Here is an 18,236-nt window from a genome sequence, read left to right as displayed (position 1 = left end):
TTATAGGGATTACCCGAAGAAATACCCTTTTCTTCTCTCCACCCGCTTCCTCTTCGCGTGAACTCCACTTTTCCCACACATGTGTCCTTTTTCTATTGCATGTTTGACAGGTCACCCTGTCGTTCTTCACGCGCTACCCTAATTTTAGGTTTATAACTTTCTCTAATTTATCTTCTCTAATTCCGTTTTTTAATCCTTCTTTTACAAAACCTACTCTCTAAACTTCCACAATTAACCTCCTAAACTCTTTTTACTTTTTAAAGAAAATGTGATGTGTCTTTTTTCTATTTGATTATTTGACAAATCATCCTGTCGTTCTTCACGCGTTAACCTAATTTAACTCTTACAAAATCCCCTAAACCAACAACTTTTATTCCTTTTTTTAATTCTAATCTAATCTCTAAACTTCCACAATTAAGTTCCTAAACTCTTTTTATTTTTTAAAGAAAGGTTATGTGTCCTTTTTCTATTTGATTGTTTTGACAAATCATCCCATCGTTCTTCACGCGTTAACCTAATTTAACTCTTACAAAATCCCCTAAATCAACAACTCTTATTCCTTTTTTTAATTCTTATTTTACAAATTTAGTCTCTAAACTTTCACAATTTAGTTCTAAACATTTTTTTTTAGAGTTTTTAAGGAAAGGTTAAGGTTAGAATTCGATTTTTTTTTTCTTTCCTATGGTTTTTGAGTTAGCTATAATGGTTGTTTACGTGTATCGAATTAATTATTGACGTTAGCATTGTATCATCATTGTTGTGATGTTGGTTACGTCGTTGTTTGACATTAAGGTAGGTGTGTCATATTAAAGAAAAGTTGTCGTTTTTGTTGTCAACGAATAGTCTCTTTAATTATATGTGATCAATTATTTCGTTATCTTTTTGTTAACTAATTCAATGACTAAAGTAAGATATAATATGTAAATCTCAAGTATTAAGGAGGAATAAAATCCAAGATTAAGGAGTCGCTTTTTGTTAAAATTTTAGGGGTAAAAATCACAATAAACAAACAATTGTGAAATCTTACAAGACAACGGCCCCAACAATAAATCGATATGGAATTTTGGTCGCATTCCGGATACCAAAATAGACCTTTTAGTTCTCCTAATCCTTTTTACATTAATTGGTTAGTAACCCTATGGTTTAACTTTGATAATCTATTCGAATGTGTGGTGATATAAATGTATTCAATTTACATATATAAATGAAGAATAAAAAAACTTTTGATCCTCACATCAAATCAAATAATTCTTTTCAATCTTGCTTTTTTTAACTACAATTTCTCATCTTGTTTGGATTCTTTTTATTCAAGTTAATTCATACAATCTTATTCTAGTAAAGGGGTAAAATCTTGAAACCTATAACCGAATCGAAACTAAATTCAAGATTTATAGGAAAATAGAAACAAACATTTTGAAACTTAAAGATTACAATCAAAAAACAAAACAATATTTTTCTTTTTTACATAAATTGATTGAAGTGTATCTATATGAATAAATGACTCATCTGATTCAGTGAATCAGAATACTCAACTGACTTTTAATTTTAAAAAGTGAGAAAAGTTTATTGAAATTGGAATTTCTCACAGTTGAATAAATCCAAATCTGTTGAGTGCATCTGTAAGATAAAAAAGAAAAAAGTGTCATAACATTAACATCCCTACTTAGTAGTCTATTCACTTTCTCATGCGATACTCAACATGTGGATTTCTGTCATAAATTCACAAAATCTTATAACTTCATAGTGACGTAGGAAGTAAATTAAAAGAGATAGATGTTTAATAACTTATAAAAAGTAATCCAATTAAACAAAATTTGTAAATTACATGTATATATATGTGTGTGTCTATACACACACACACACACACATACACACACATATACACACATATAAATGGATGAACATTGCATGTAGAAACATTATTTTCTACTAAATCCAAAACTAATAGAAGAAATTAATTAATGTCCTCCACAAAATATGTAGACTAATTTAAGAGCTAAAGAAATAAAATTTTCAAGTGATATTTTAAATAGTGAAAAAAAATCATTTCAAACGTTTTAATATATATATATATATATATACATATACATATAGTATAAAATTTCCAAAACTTGTAGATTTTTTTTTTATCTATTATTAAAATTCTAAAATCTATGATGAAATAATTAAATATAAACCTAAAAAATAAATGAATTTAGTTTTAATGTGACTGTTTATTAGGAAAGATATAGTTATTATTATACATGATTACATTTTGGATTTCTAAATCTTTTAATCAAATATTATAAAGTATTTGCGAAAGATTTAAAGAAACATTTTATTAATTAAGTAAGTTGAAGATATAATTCAAACCCTAATTAAACCATTAAGTTTGGTGACATCATCTCTTAACTTAGAATATAAAAATCAAGAGCAAAACTTGGATGTAACTTCACGTGTCAATATATATATTAACATTCTTTTATGGGTAATTTAGATTCTATTTCCTTAATTAGGATTATGGATAAGGACCCATTAATGTATTTCTTCGTTCTGTATTTTTCTTTTCATTTACCCATAATAATGGTAGCTAATTAATGATTAATGTAAAGATTGGTTAACTATAATTTAACTATTTTTCCTCGCAATTCAGTAATGAATTAAATTAAATTTGAAAAGAAAGAAGAAAAAGAAAAGGGGAAAAAGTTAGTAATTATCCCTTAAAAAAAGATCCAAAGAAGTGTTTGGTTCATTGTATTTCCATAAAAGGGAACTGTTGAGGAGAATTTTATGTTTCGTCGTCTTTCTAATTGCTTTTGTCGACAAGGTAACGTATTTTCTTCTCCTAATATTATGCCTCTCTAAATTAATTGTAGATTATTAAGAAAAAACTAAGCCTATTTAGTTAAAATTCTCATATCACAAGTGATGTAATATTTAAAAAGAAAAAGGAAATAAGAAAAGGATAGGGAAATTATTATTATTGTTGTTGTTGTTGTTGTTATTAATTACTATGTGTGTATGTGTGTGTGTGGTAGGGAAGAGAATCTGGATCCGTGAAAAATGGGCTTCTTAATTAAAGAAAAAGATGCTCTTTTAATGTACTAAAAATAAAAAAGGAAAAAGAAGAAAAAGAAGAAGAAGAAGAAGAAGAAGAAGAAGAAGAAGAATAAATGGGGGTTTGATGTGAGGAAGCTTTGCACTTTTAACGCTGCCCCTAATTTCAAATTTCACCTGAATACCCATACGTTATGTTTGTTTCATGAATGCAGTTTGTATATACTCAAATTCGATTTTAAGGGTTTGAACTTTGAAGATAGTATACATCTATAGAACAAGCTGAGTTTTGAATGAGGAGTTTGTCAGTCGGTGTTCAAATGCCAAAAACGATGTCTTCTCGATACACATATGTTTTAGTAAGGCACACCTAATTGTGTGGGGTTTGGTTCAATGATAGGATTTGAACCTTTGATTCCCTTAGCTTATTGGTGATGGTTTATGGACTCAATAATGGATGTTCTCTATGTGCTTAAGCTATGATATAGTCTTTAGTCTGTGTTTACGTGGTGGAAGGTGGGAGTTTAACCATTGATGGTTCCATATTTGAACCATTTTCCTCTCATTCATAAACGATAAATAAAGAGTTATTAGCTAGAAAGAAAACTCAATATTCTAAGTTATATATATTATGGTTTCAAAAACAGTGTGTGTGATATTTCAAACAATGTGAGAATATATATATAGAATTGTTGTGGCGATGGAAAAAACTTTTGAATTAAAAGGCAGAATTCAAATATGTTTCATTTTGATTATTATTTATTTATTTTTTTTCCTCTTATTTGTTTATTTAATATTATTGGGATTGTTTTGTGTTTGGTATGTTTCATTGTCTTGTTATCAATTAATGCAATGTAGAGTCATTTTCTCCTCTAGAGGTCAATGTTGTAAGAGTTTGTTGTAAGAGATTCCAATTTCTTTAAATTCTACACAGAGATATATACACAATTACAATATTATTATTATTATTATTATTATTATTCATAAATTATGTTTTACTTAATTTCTTTCCATTTTCAAATTTTCCATTTCTTTTTCACCTTTTGAATTTTAAATTTTCAACTTTTCCATTAAAATAAAGATGAAAGAGAGCTACAGATTATTCCATTAAACTTTAGGTTAAGTTTTAGTTTAAGTATTGAACTTATGACCTTATTGTTTTCTTATAAGATATATTCATCATTCATAATCTAAATTTTGAAATATATACATTTCCAAGACTATTCGAGAGAAAAAAAAAATAAAGTAAAGACATTTTGAAATGACTTTCAAACCTTAAATTTTCGTTTTAAGTCAAAATTTAGTACATCAAACAACTCATATTAACTCCATTTTAAAAGAGTAATGTGTGCACTAACACAAGAAGTTAATTAAAAAAACAAATAATAAATAGATTTTAGAGTTAATTCAACATTAAATATAGTAATTAATTATTTTCATTCAATAAGTTTATAATTAAATGTAAGAATTAAAAAGAGAGGATTAATTAAGATGGCAATTGGATATTGAAGTCATAAACCCTAACTAGTGCTACCTAATCTCAACTATATAGATATGTAGTTAGTAATAGTATGAGCTTAGGAAAGATTAATTTAGTATAACTACCTATGAATCATTTCAAAATCATCTTTAGAATTTTCGATAATTATTGGATTGGAAGTGATGTATTATCTAGAGAGTACCAAATTCTTTAGGAATTGGAATTCCACTATCATCCACTTTTTTTTTGCATATATATTTGACTGAGTTGTGTTGCATAAGTATCATTCAAAATTATGTCAAACTTCTAATCACATTTAGTTTAGTTATTATTATTTGAGTTTAAAATAAGTCAAACTAGTGCCCTTGGTAGGAAAGAATTAGTCAACCCATTACCAATTTCCAACCCCACAAGATTGACAAACAAACAAAAAAGGAAAGAAAAAAGGAAACTATAAGCTCTTAATGAATATGTTATTTTGATGTCTTAATGTACTCTTTTAAACTGTTCTTTTAGTAATTCACCATAATGTTCCCATCAAAAGTTTGTTGATTTAAATATACGTAATAAATATCCCAAAATGGCATTTTTAAAATAAATGTCCACTTTCTACTTAGGTGGAATAAGTAAGAAGGCACTTTAAGGTTGAAAATATGTAAAAAAAATAAATTACACCATTATTAATGGAATGGGTTTGGTTCACTTCTCGAATTACGAACATGGAGATTAATTTGTTGGTACTAATAAATCCATTATTTTTTTCTATCATTTTTTTTTTTAAATAACTCGAATCAATCTATGTTCATGTAGATAGTATTGGATAAAGCTTAACTCAATAAAAATTAAATTTACAAAAATTGGGTCACTTAGTCCAACTCAACCTATCCCATGAACTTTCTTAAGTTCATAACAAAAAGTACTTCTAATCTGACTCATGACATAAATCCATTTATATTTAAAAAAGAAAAAGAAAAAAAGAAAGAAAAGACACTATAAGATCCTAATACAATGATGGCAATATCTTTTTCTAGGAGGGGCTAATGTGTCAATATTAACACTTCATAATGTGGAAGGAAGTGCAAAACACTATGGAAGAAAGGCATGAAAGGCATTAAAACCACAAAGCAAACCCACTATCAATACCATACCTCATTCTTTAACCCATCATTGCTTTGCCTTTTGCTCTCCCCCTTGAATATGGTAATTTTTGTTTCTTTGCTGCATCCAACACCATCAATTTCTGACCAAAACTAGAACAAACCCATCATAACTCATGTACATAGCAATTTCAGTAAATGCTTGGCCACAAAAAGGAAGCAATATCCCTCTTAATCTTTAGTATAGATTCTTTCAAATCCATTATCTAAAGAAAGAAGCTATAACATAACAGTTCCAATTCCACATGAATAGACAGACCACTGAAATTGAACATACAATCATTGCGATTCTAGAGCCATGTAAGTTAAGAGAAAAAAGAAGCAAGTGTAGACAAAAAATAGATTTGTTATACTTACAAGCAGCAGCCCCAGCCTGTCTCTCTCTCTCTCTGCTTGCTTCTGTTATGATGATTGTTGATATCTAGAATCAATTTGATCTGTCAGAGACTCAACTCATCCTATGACTTATTGAAGATCATGAAAAGCAATGCAATAGTTAAAGCTCCTCTCTTTTGAAACCCAAAACTCCATTTCATTATTGTTCAAAATTGTCTGAAAAGAATAACAAGAGAGATTTTTTCCTTCTACCTCTTTTGCTTTTCATTCTGTTGATACAGCACACATATACCACATTTTCAATCTATCTAAGCAACTACCATACACAGGCATATGAATGTCAGGTTGATTTTACATTTGGCAAATTGAAAAAGAAACTACACCCAGTAAGGGAAATATGCCATAACTTCATACCCTGCTCTCAGCATCTGGGAAAACTGGAGTTGTTAAAAAGAGTAGTTCGGCTTTATCACATTAGAAAGGTCCTTTAATCATTTCCTCGAACCCACCGTGCCGATCCTGCCTTTGACAAGCCCGAGGAGAAATGACTGACATTTGCAACAAATAATGGATCCCTTTCTTCATTGTTGAACTCGTACTCGTTATGACTAGCAGCATTTGCCTGATCTATATGTTCTAGTTCTCTAGTCAAATCTTCCATTTTCTTCTTTAAATTGGCTTTGCTTGTGTGCGCTGACTCACCAGTAGATATGCCCACCATTGTTATTTTGGGGAGAAAAGGACTTGGCTGCACATTTTGTTTTGTACGTTCCTTAGAGAAGTCATCCCTTTGGCGTTGTTTTGACCATAGATGACCGAACCAGTTTCTAAAAGGATTGAAGGAATGCTGCTTAGGTTCTTGATTGGCTTCCCTATTATTATCTTGAGTGTTGAGAGGTGATGAACTATTACACTGAAGTTCTTTGGTTTCCTTCACTGATTCAGAGTTGGTAAGACCACTAGCAGACTCTTGGATTCTTAGGAGAGAAGCTGCACTCCTGAAACAAAGAAAGTAAATTGCATCAAAGCTGTTAGTTAAATTGTTTGGTTGATACACCAAGTATTGAAGATGTAATAATTGGGAAAACCCGAACACATACCTTCTCTCAAATGAGTCGACCATGTAAGGGAATTTGGGTTGAATACCAACAGCTTTACGCAACCATCTATTTCCAAGAATTACTTTATCAACGGTATAAAGGAGCTGCATTTCAGCAACCTTGGAGATGACACTCAAGGGTATTCCAGGATTGCCCATCTCATCCATCACTTCTTGAACCTACTAAGAAAGAATATGTGAGACGACATATGTAGGTGCACTCTGCTCAATAGTCAATCCCAGGATAATAGTTTTTCAGAGAACTCAGAGTGAACAAAAAGTAGGAGAATAAGCCACTATCCTGCTAAAAAGCCAAACGAGTTACCAAAACCCCTCCCTTTAAAATATTTTATAAGATAAGTTATTACCTTTTGGTCCCTTTTATATTAGTGAGATACGTACAGTTTCTTGGTGGATTGCACTTCCGCCCCACCCTAAATTATTTTGTAATCACCGAGAAACATGTATACGACGTTTCTCACCGAGAAACGGTGAGAAACATGATACAACGTTTCAGTGATGTATGATATCAAATGAGGGAAAAGTAGGCCCCAAGAGTTACAAAAAACAATCCCAACTTGCAATGGGAGGTGTGAGGCTATAATCACAAACATAGGGAAAGAAACTACACGAACACTATCTAACCATCATACCTCTGGAGGCTCCAACAAACTATCGCCCATCTCTTCAAGAACTTCTGCTGCTGCATTATCATCAACTATCTCCCTCCGGCGCTGCAAACGCCGAGTTTGGATCAAACCATGAAAATGCTGATCAACAGATTCTTCAAGAACCTTATCGAGCATGTTTTTATCAAAAAAATAAGGAGTGTACCTGAATAACAAAATGAAAATACTGAAGATAAAATATGCAGAGAAAAACTTCAAAATAACGAAATTATCACAAGTTCATAAAATTACTGAGCTAATAGATAAAGAAATTAGTAACTAAGAATAGCCATTCTAACAGTCACAAGTATAAAAAGAATGCCTTTTGATTCTTGAAGACACTATGAACTTATGATTTGATATGTCAAGGATCGCACTTCACAACAACAACAATGTACTTACTCAAAGTGGCAAAAACTGGATAACTAACATGAGAAATAGCTGGTTCCTGTAAAAACTAAAAATTTAAAAGAAAATAGAAAGAGAAGATGACATACCACTTTACCCCATCAGTGGTTGCTATTGCAATATCCAAGTTCTGAGCACTGAACACAGGAACGCCATCAATCTTTTTGCTTCCACCATTTTGAGGTAGGCCTTTAAGAAGCTTGTTTGCTGCTTGAACCTACATATTAGAAAAGCATTCAAGGGCCAATGGCATGAGTGACTATCATGATGTTCTAGCTGATTAGCATGCTTGATGCTCACAATATCTTTTAATATTTTTTGTATTAATGAAATTTTATTGCTTCAGACAAGAAAAATCCTACTTGTTTCTCATTCGGAATGAACTGAAATAGATCAGGTTTTTCCTGCAAGTTACAAGTAACTTTAGAAGTTAGAACATGGAAGACAATGCCCAGAAACAAGGAAGCAAGTGCAAGTCTTCAGAAGATTTTGGAAAATATAGTACTACCAACAATTAGAATTGGCCCACCAATATTAGATGTACCTTGAAATGCTCGTACGCTAAATCAAGACGACATACCCCCACCACAGCACTTGGAATATTTAGTCGCTTAACATATGTAACTAAGAAGCAAAATTGAGAAGTCAATATTAAGATACTAAAAGGTAAAAAACAATGACAAACTTGATAAAGATGCTATGCTCCAAATGCATTTGAAAGTCCAGAAGTACATAAATCACATAATTACGGCCAAAGGAACGAAGACAAAGAGAAGCAAGGAGTCAATACCTGCATCACCTAAATCGGTAAAGAAGCGGAATATGGGGCCATTTCTTTTACTCTTAGTAATGGTTGAGAACATCTTCTTAAGCCACTCTTGAGTTCTAAAAGAATGAAATCACAAATAAGAGAAGGAATTTTTAAAAGAGAAGGAATTTTGAAAGGATACTTCGCTCAGAACAGTACTACTACTTAATAGAAAGAAGAAAGACTGCAACTATTCTTTCTTTCAATTTCAGCGACTAAAATTAATTTAGTGAAAGTGGAAATCCAACGAAAGATTAAACCAACATCACAACATGCCTAGCTGGTAATGAAAATACTGCCACGGTGATATTGGATATTGGGTTGGTATAAATTGTGCGCAACACATAATAAGCCAGCTTCACTCAAACAGAACCAGCATGCCACACGACCCCCAAATTGTGGGTAATAATTTTGTTGAAAAAAGAAAGCGTAGCTTCTGTTGGAGTCTGGAAACTTTTTATGGGGTCCTACATTTAGTTTTTTCAGTTCATGGCTTTCACATATTCTTCTATGTCATAATTTTCTGGAGCAAGACTGCCGTTATGGGTGGGTAGGTCTCGTTCCATTCTCAAAAAGTTTGGAGTTATGCAATCAAAATATGGTAAAAACAAGTAGCTGCTTTGTAAGAAATCTCAAAGGTGAACTTTTGAGATAACAAATTACAGAAGGTTACGGATAACAAATATGCAAGCTCCAATGGATGAAAGAAGAAGATGAAAATTCAAGTTTATTTAACTGATTATGGCGGCAAGGAGGAGAAAACGTCTTATTTTTTAGCTCCAGTCTTCTCAAGGTATCCATAAATGATAGAACGTTAAATTCTTTTTGTAAAAACTAGTACATAGTAGTATGGTATTAACTCTTAACCCTCACTACATCATTCAAAAGATGCTCCTTTTAACACCATTTCTCCAAAAGGAAGCTGCAGTTCTCCATAACGATGCAGTACGCATAGATCAATGAAGTGAGCGGTGATTTCGCTCATGCAACCTGGCGCGATTACTTTGAGATGTTTCGTTTTAGTTTTGTCAACTCTCAGAGTTGTGGGGAGACGATTGAGGAGCTTATTCTCCATCCCCCTTTGTGATAAAGGGTTTTTTTTGTGGCAGACTAAGGCATGTGTTATTTTGTAAGAGTTTCGGGTAAGGAAAACCTTTAGAGGGCGTGAGAGTTCTTATAGCAATGTTTAATCCTTTATTAGATTCTTTAAATCTCCCTGACCTCAGTTGCTAAGCTCTTTCGTTGTTATCCATTTCACCTTATTTCTCTTGATTCGGGCCCTTACTTGTAGTTTGGTTCCATTGTGTGGGATTTTCATTTTTTTATGCCAGTGCGTATTCTTTCATTGTTACTTAATCAAAGTAAAGTTTTTTCATCCATACTTAAGCTACTCAAACATGAATCACATAAACATTCCCCCCCAATCACATATTCATAAACTAAAACCCTGAGCAGTACTTCTCTTCTCGTATAATATAATCTATATAATTTACAGTCTAGACAGCCATGATTGGCTGCCCATTAGCAAAATCAGTAGTTACCCTCTTCAATCAAGCTAATAATAATAACAGAGTCAATCTTAAATACAAGAGATAGGAGGGGAACCTCTTAGAAACGAAAGGAATGTTATTATTAGGCGTGACGGCCATTAGACCAGCCCCAGAAAGGTCGCACATACTGAAGACCTGGCCAACAAACGCTGGGCCGCCAGCTTTTCCATCGGAATTAAGGCCTGAAATCCTGAGCGTCGTCGGAAAACCAGAGTCAAAGTCGGGCGACGACGACAAACCCTTTACAGCCGCGGATTTGGAGGAATCGAGGTCATAATGAATTGAGTGAAAGCCTGAATGGGAAAGAAAAGGGGGTTTTGGGGAGGGCGGGAATGCGACTGGAATACATAGCTTAGAAGAAGAGGATTGGAGGGAAAATGGAGGAATGGATTGAGGATTGGCGAAAAGGGTTGAGAAATTGGAGGTAGAAGAATGGAAGAAATGGGTAATGAAATTAAGTGGGTTTTGTTCGTGGGGTTCACTAGAAGGTTCAATCTGAAAAGCCATGAAAGCTTGACAAATTCCTTGTGATGCGAGTCAGACTCTTTGCATTTTTAACTTAGGCAGAGAAGGAGATAGAGATTGAGGGAAGAAGAAGAAGAAGAAAAAGGGGATGAGGATTATGTGAAAAACAAAATGAATTTCATTCAAACCATAACCAACCAATTCATATTATACAATGTTATATCATATCATATCTAACCATATGCTATTTTTCTTTTTCCCATAACATTACTATAACTTAAGTTTGAGTAGGAATCAAACCCACATGTAACATTACTTATAACACAGTTCATGTAAATTCTTGTGGTGATTGATGTGCTTCTCATCACCAATGCTTTCAAATGAAAGATAATAATTAATTAGATACAGTATAACAATTTATATTATATAAATTATGGTATTTGTATCGATTTAGATCTTGAATTTTTTTAAACATATCAATTAAACCTCGAATTTACATGATTGTATCAATTTAGACTTTTGATTAATACACGGTTTAAATTGATAATTATTAGTTTGGAGATTAATTGACACAAATTCAAAACTTATAGTTTTAATTGATATAGTTATTAGTTTAAGATCTGCTTAGTTTTGGGATATAGATTAATATTTTTCAAAAGAGAAGAAAAGATCCACAACTAAAATTAAAAGTTGTAAACTAATTTTAAGACTCCAAGTATATTTTGTGTCATACGTAAAACTTTTCGAGGCATAGAAGTTATAGTTAAGCTTAGTACAAATTAGACAATCTTTGTATCATTTAAACCATCATCGAATATGGATTTCAAATTTCAAAATGAGTATGATTCGATAAGTGTGTTGTACTCATTCTGGTATTTTGGACGAGAGAAAGAAGACTAAATTAATAAAAGAAACAAGTGTCGGAGAATTCAGGAACGAAAATTTTAGAACTCTTTGTCATTTCAAGTCAATTTAAATTGAAAATCTTTGTTTTTTTTTTAATAGCTCAATTATGGTCGACGAGGTGATCGAGGTTTTCATTATTTTTCCTTTTAATTTCTTTGATGATGTTTAAACCCTAATCGTTTGGAAGAAGTTTGCTTACATTTTTTGTCGTGGTATCATTCTATAAGGATTAACTATGTAGATCTATGTAAGTATGTGCGTTTCTTATATTTTGGTAATGGACGAAAAATTTTGTTTTCTCGATTGGCATTATTCAAGTTATGAAAATTGAGAGTAGAAAGAAAATAAAGTTGTTCATTCTTCTTTCTATATGAATAATTACTAAACAATCCATATAGGTATGTTCATAGTTTCAATTCGAAAAATAATACGTGCTTTAAGTGAAAACGTATATTAGGTTTGATGCTTGAGAGATATATTAATTTACTTAATCTCAAAATGATAGACAACTACTCTTTTGAATCAAATTCTAATCTTATTTTGATACGAGATTGTTTATTAGGGTTTGCGTTCATATTAGGGTTAACAAATGTTAATTTTAGTTTACTTATAATTGTTCATTAGGGTTTGCGTTCGAGAGATTCAAGCTCCCTTAAATGGTACGAGCTATAGCTTCACACATATCCACACTTGCACCAAAGATAGTTAACAAATTGAAAATGAGGTAATTATTCATATCGATCATATATACATAGGTTGAGTTAAGAGAAGGGTTTTTTTTTTATATATATAATTACATTAGCATTTCTAATTTTCTTTCAACAAATGATATTTATTTCATATCAAAAATATAAAGAAAATGTAAACCCTTCTTTTAAAAGATAATAATCTTAATTTATTTTCTCTCCATTTAAATTTTCCACGTGTCCAATTTAAACCTTTTTTTTTAAGATTCTTTTAAAACAACTTAGAACTTCTTGTCTTCAAGTATTTTTTTTTTCTCGTAATTAATTATGATAGCAATATTAGATATTTTTTTCTACCTATTCCAAAAAAATATGCTTAGTCCACCAAACAAAATGTTTATACATTTCTTTGTTTTACTATTTCTTTTATTTAAATTACTATAAAACAAAATATTGGGTTTTGAATTATCCTCTCATTTGTGAAATAATATTTATTTAAAAAGAAAAAAAAAAGATATTCAATAGAGTAATACTTATATAATAATAATACCACCAAAAAGATTAAGTTAAAGCATAAAAAGATATATATATATATATATATATATATATATATATATATATATATATATATATATATATATGGAAAGGATGGGCTGGCTACCACTCAATACCATATATTAATATCATTGTTAACAAACCTTTTCTAAATGTCATCTTCATCAAATTAATATTGCAAAATTACTTATTTAGAATGGATATTTGATTGCTCACTTTATGGGTAAATTCCAGTTGATTTAAAGCATACATGTTTGTCAAAAAAAAATAGTTTAACCACTGTCTAAACTATATACCCTTATTAAGAAATTAAAGATTCAAAATATTCCGCCTCGTTCACCGTAGTCGAATTAATTAATATAAATTCATTTTTTTTCAAAATAAATTAGTTTGTAATTTACTTTTCTTAATTAGAACAATGGTGTGATTGGGCAAATATATAACACAATTGTCGAAATTAACCATTTTAACATGTTTGAGATTGTTCGGAGTTCGAATTAAGTAATAATAAATTCTTATAATTTGTTTAATTAACATTGAAATCTAAATTATTAAATTTAGGTTGACCTTTCCTTCTACTTTGTTGAATTAGAGAATGTATCCAAAAATAAGTTTGATGAAAAGTTTAGTGATTGAATGTGTATAATTAGTTCTTAGAAGAATTATGTAAATTTATTTATATAAAAATTTGTTTTTAGGGTTAATGAGATTCTAAATTTTCAATTATATATGTATATATATGGACAAAAAGAGAATTGGTGAGTTGAAGACGGCATGTTTTGGATACATCTGATGTCCATTTCATTATGGAAAATGAGATCATCTAAAGTTTAGCCTTATATTTAATGTCACTTCCTTACATATATCAATGTGTCTTTGTACCCCAAAAATTATTCCATTTCATAATCATTTTTAATTACCAAAAGTGTTATATGAAAAATACTCTTGAATTAGGGTTTCATTTCTTAATTAGGTCAAAGTTAATTATTTTGATAGTTTTTTGTTTGTTGAAGTAAAATATAATTAGGTTTGAACCAATTAATTTATATCAAACTTTGTATATTTCTTTTTACTAAAATTACTAATAAACAAATTAGCTAAACCAATCACTCCTACTTTATTTTGAATATTGCTCTCTCTCTCCCTCTATCTCTCCCTATCACATTCAAAACCTATTAAAGTTTTAATTAATTAAGGAAATTTGATCTATTATTACTAAGGGCATTTTCGGAATTTTAATGTAAAAAAAAAAAAACTATATGCTAATATTTGAAATTTTAAAACACAAAAATCCATAAGAAACTATGGGGGAAAAAACAAATACTCAATTTTGAGGACCAAAAAGCAAAATGGGATTCAAGCAAAAACTATGGGACAAAATTGGTAATTTTGACCTAAATTAATTTTCTTTCTAGTTTCATATCACTTATTATTAATAAAAACTCGTAGTTATTCTTCGAGATTGAAAGTTCATATTTTTTTTAGTATTTCATTTATTTGGTGTACTAAAAAGGACGAGAAAAGGAAAGTGACGTCTAAACAACTATAATATATATATATATATATAAAAGAGTTAGTTTTAATTTGATTATATGCCGGCTAAATATAGTATAATCTAATTTGTATATCGATTGAACTTGTGTTCGATTTTTTAATAAATTCTTAAAATTAAAACTAACTATAATGTCTCTTTTTTAAAAATTAATTTGTTTTGTCCGTTCTAAAGATTAACCTTTTGATATATATATATATATAATGTATGGCACATTACAAGGAACTTGTTCAAAGTCAACTCAATATAAGACTTAAAAGATAAGTTATTATATGTTCATTGCATTGATTGATTTTTAGTATTATTCCATTAAAACAAAACAGTTAATAAGTACTCTTTTTATCGTTACCTTACCAAATTAGTGAAAAATACTAAAGTGATCTTAATTCGAAATTAGTAAACAAATACTTCTTGTTTTCGTTTGGTTTTCACTTCTCTCTTATATCGATATGAAATCTTTAAATATGTGAAATCATTCACATCGATGAAGGTTTAAATCGAGGGAATATGTATCCTTTATTCGCTACATGTTTGGAAGGAAGCAAATTGCAATCTTCCATACATAAAAAAGGGGGGGAGGGGGGAGGGATTGGTACATGAAATCACACAATATGAAAGAGGGAAAGAGGGTGAAATTTCAACTTAGGTTTAGAACTTTGCAAAGGAATGAAACTTCCTCCAAACTCATCATTACCCTTTTGAAATGGACTGTTTTATGAAGAGAGTGTGAGGGAGATTTTAACAAATAACACAACCATTTGGATCTTCTTCAATGCTAATGCTTCTAGGAGGGTAGAAAACTGGTGGTGGATTGTTATAGAGATTATAAGCTTGACAAGCTTTGATGAACTCTGCAAGTCTTTGTTCTTCTTTCTTCTTTTCCTCAGCTACTTTTTTTGGATCTTCCTTCTTTGGTTCATCTTTCTTTGGTTCTGGTTTCTTCTCTTCTTTCTCTGGTCCAACGGAAACTATTGTTGTATGACAAATTTTCCTTAATTTGCTTACAATCACTACTGGATCTACGTCTCCTGTTACTGTCAGCTTCTTCTCTTTCATGTCCATTGAGATTGAGTTCACTCCTGCAATGAAGAACAGATTTTCTTAGCCAAACAGATCATCACACTGAGAGAAAGATTAGTGATTTTGAGATATGGGTTTGTTTTTGTTTATCTTGTAAAGTAATGGGTTCTTTTTATTTTATATGAAAAAGGAAGAAGAAGAAAGAAAACTGGAATTGGTTTGAAGAAAAAAACTTTTCTTTTGGTTCTCAAAAGCCAAACAGAAGACAAATAGAGTGAAATAGATGATTTTGAGACATGGGTTTTAGTTTTGCTTGTGAAATAATGGATTTTTTATAGTTTCCATGAAAAGAAAAGGAAGAAGAACAAATTTCTATTGATTTGGAGAAAAACAGAACGGAGAAAGAGAGTCCATTGACAGAGATGATGGGGTTGATTTTGTATTTCGAGTCATAAAGTGTTTGAGTTCTTTCAATGAATCAACACATAAAAACTTTATTTGGCCAAAAAATTGAAATGATATATTTTCAATTCCTTTGTTTTCTCAGAAGCCAAACGAAACAGAGAGGATAAGAAATCAAAACAAGAATAAAATTGAATACCTGATAGGCTAGACACAACACTCATAGCTTTTTGCTTAGATTTTTCATCAGAAACATCCAATTTCACGATAACTTTCTGCAGAAAAACCAAACAAAATTATTAGAAAAACAAAACCCAGAAAGGGAAAAACAACAAGAACCAATCAAATCCACGAAAGAGAAAGAACTCGACATGTCGTAAGCACCTTCATAATTGCTTGAGAGATTAAAACCGAGAATCAAAGAGGAAGTTTGAGAAAATTTAGAGAATGGAAAGAAAAAAAATGATGAAATGTTTTGGAATTGAAAAGAAAAGACTGAAGAATGAACCAAATTTATAGTGGGAAAAAGAAAAGAGACATAGAGGAAAGTGACGACGAAGTCATGACGAAAGGTCGTGCGATGAAGAGTCAAGGAAATGAGCAAAGCAGAGAAAAAGAGAAGGGTTCAAAAAACAGGAATTTTCTTGGAATAATCAGTCGTCATTGATAATAAACAAAGAGTGTGTTGAATTAAATGCGAGTGGTTTTTGCTTTTCTTAGCCAACAGTGGCGGCAAAGTTTGTGAAAGAAGTCTTGGAAATGTCGAGTCAACTGCTAAATGGTGATCAAGTCAACCACTTTGATTTAAAAACACCATTGTAAATGTAAATGTGGGGAGGAATGAACATTCATTCTAACTAAAAACTTCTGTTACATATTTTTGTGATTAATTAGTGAGTTTGAGAATTTTAATTTAAATGACATTTGTGTATGTTGAGGATCAAAATGTAGATATTCAAATCTCTATACTATAATTTTGGTTGGGTTTTTTTTCCTTGTTCAAAATGAGCCATGGGTTTGAATTGGGTTATACTTTGGGCCTAAATGATTAATGATTTGGTATGATCCAACTAATCATTTCAGGCCCAATTTGAGATGTAGCCAAAATTATTAATAGTTAAGTTCGATCGGTCGTCGCATATTATAATGGGATAGTTGCAAATATAGTAATTATATTCAAAATAAGGAAGTATATAGCAACATTTTAAAAAAAAATTGCAAATATAGCAAAATCTGTCAAAATCTATCAATGATAAGAGTTTATCATTAATAGACTATCTAACAAATGTTGGTTTATCTCTGACAAACCATTTAATCGAAATTTCTTATTCAACAAACATCGTTATGAAATTCACATTTTTTTTTTCATTTTTGGTAAATGACTAAAACTAATGTTAACTAAAAGTACATATACTAAAACTGAACTTGAAAGTAGGTAGATAATAGTTAAACATATTTCAAAGAAAGTATAAAGACCAAAATAATATTTTTACTTATTTCTCTTAATTTAATAGTGAAAGCTTATTCGAACCTCTAAACTTCTTAGTCATATATACATATTTTATATTTTTGTCCATGTACACGTGAAACGCAGCTAAATTGAGACTACGTGAATCAAATAGGTAGAAAGGTTAATGAATTAAATGTAATGTTAAATAATCAAGAGATAGAATAATGCCTTCCGATTATAACAATAAATAATAACTATAACTGTGGAATGGATCATGACATTAGCAACCAAAGAGCAACATTGAGAGAGGAAAATGGTGGAGATGATAATGCAATACCTATTCGTCATTCAAGTTTAAAATGTCGATATCATAAATAACTGAGTTTCGATTATGAAAGTCTCTATAGAAATATTGAGGAAAAGAATGTTGATGTCGGTGGTCTTTTATTGAAAAAATTAATTATAAATACAATAAATTAGAAACTATCATAAAGTAACCTATAAATAACCATCTAACATTTCGTAGTAATACGAAAATAGCAAATTATTGATAAACTAACATTTGTACGCATCAAATTTCACAATTCTTATTGTACTGAAAACAAGAACGGTAACACTCCAATTAATCATGAAAATACTCTAATCAAATAGCTATAAA

The 18,236-nt window shown here is 30.5% G+C and overlaps 2 protein-coding genes across 5 annotated transcripts; both read right to left on the bottom strand.

The window, feature by feature from the left end:
• Nucleotides 1–5,327: 5,327 nt before the first annotated feature.
• On the bottom strand, nucleotides 5,328–11,211 carry LOC103482920 (uncharacterized). 4 transcript variants are annotated; one of them, XR_536520.3, is made up of 10 exons: nucleotides 10,598–11,194; nucleotides 8,975–9,069; nucleotides 8,729–8,808; nucleotides 8,547–8,588; nucleotides 8,274–8,401; nucleotides 7,762–7,942; nucleotides 7,110–7,288; nucleotides 6,424–7,007; nucleotides 6,031–6,094; nucleotides 5,328–5,766 (listed from the first exon to the last, which is right to left on the bottom strand). XR_536520.3 is itself a non-coding variant. In XM_008439313.3 (8 exons), exons 1-8 carry the CDS (start codon nucleotides 11,047–11,049, stop codon nucleotides 6,497–6,499), a joined length of 1,668 nt encoding a protein of 555 aa, XP_008437535.1. In that variant the 5' UTR covers nucleotides 11,050–11,211; the 3' UTR covers nucleotides 6,184–6,496. The 4 variants fall into 4 exon arrangements, 1 of the variants encoding a protein (XP_008437535.1); XR_536519.3 differs by having other exon boundaries at nucleotides 5,328–5,756; XR_536518.3 differs by having other exon boundaries at nucleotides 5,328–6,094.
• Nucleotides 11,212–15,203: 3,992 nt separating this feature from the next.
• Nucleotides 15,204–16,817, bottom strand: LOC103482919 (heavy metal-associated isoprenylated plant protein 39-like). The gene is made up of 3 exons (XM_008439312.3): nucleotides 16,513–16,817; nucleotides 16,328–16,403; nucleotides 15,204–15,785 (listed from the first exon to the last, which is right to left on the bottom strand). Exons 1-3 carry the CDS (start codon nucleotides 16,516–16,518, stop codon nucleotides 15,445–15,447), a joined length of 423 nt encoding a protein of 140 aa, XP_008437534.1. The 5' UTR covers nucleotides 16,519–16,817; the 3' UTR covers nucleotides 15,204–15,444.
• Nucleotides 16,818–18,236: the final 1,419 nt, after the last annotated feature.

The sequence above is a fragment of the Cucumis melo genome, chromosome 9 (assembly GCF_025177605.1).
Source record: "Cucumis melo cultivar AY chromosome 9, USDA_Cmelo_AY_1.0, whole genome shotgun sequence".
NCBI classification, from domain to species: Eukaryota; Viridiplantae; Streptophyta; class Magnoliopsida; order Cucurbitales; family Cucurbitaceae; genus Cucumis; species Cucumis melo.
The sequence above is the reverse complement of the archived record's forward strand: the minus strand, read 5'-3'. Positions and strand labels throughout refer to the sequence as shown.

Bases quoted from the DNA above. Each gene is read 5' to 3' on its own strand.
- LOC103482920 (XM_008439313.3), bottom strand. From the start codon at position 11,049: ATGGCTTTTCAGATTGAACCTTCTAGTGAACCCCACGAACAAAACCCA. The intron at 9,070-10,597 runs GTTCCCCTCCTA...TCATTCTTTTAG, and splicing joins ATTCCTTTCGTTTCTAAGAG to AACTCAAGAGTGGCTTAAGA. The intron at 8,402-8,546 runs GTAGGATTTTTC...TCTAATATGTAG, and splicing joins TCATTCCGAATGAGAAACAA to GTTCAAGCAGCAAACAAGCT.
- LOC103482919 (XM_008439312.3), bottom strand. The intron at 15,786-16,327 runs GTATTCAATTTT...TCTTCATTGCAG, and splicing joins TGTTGTGTCTAGCCTATCAG to GAGTGAACTCAATCTCAATG.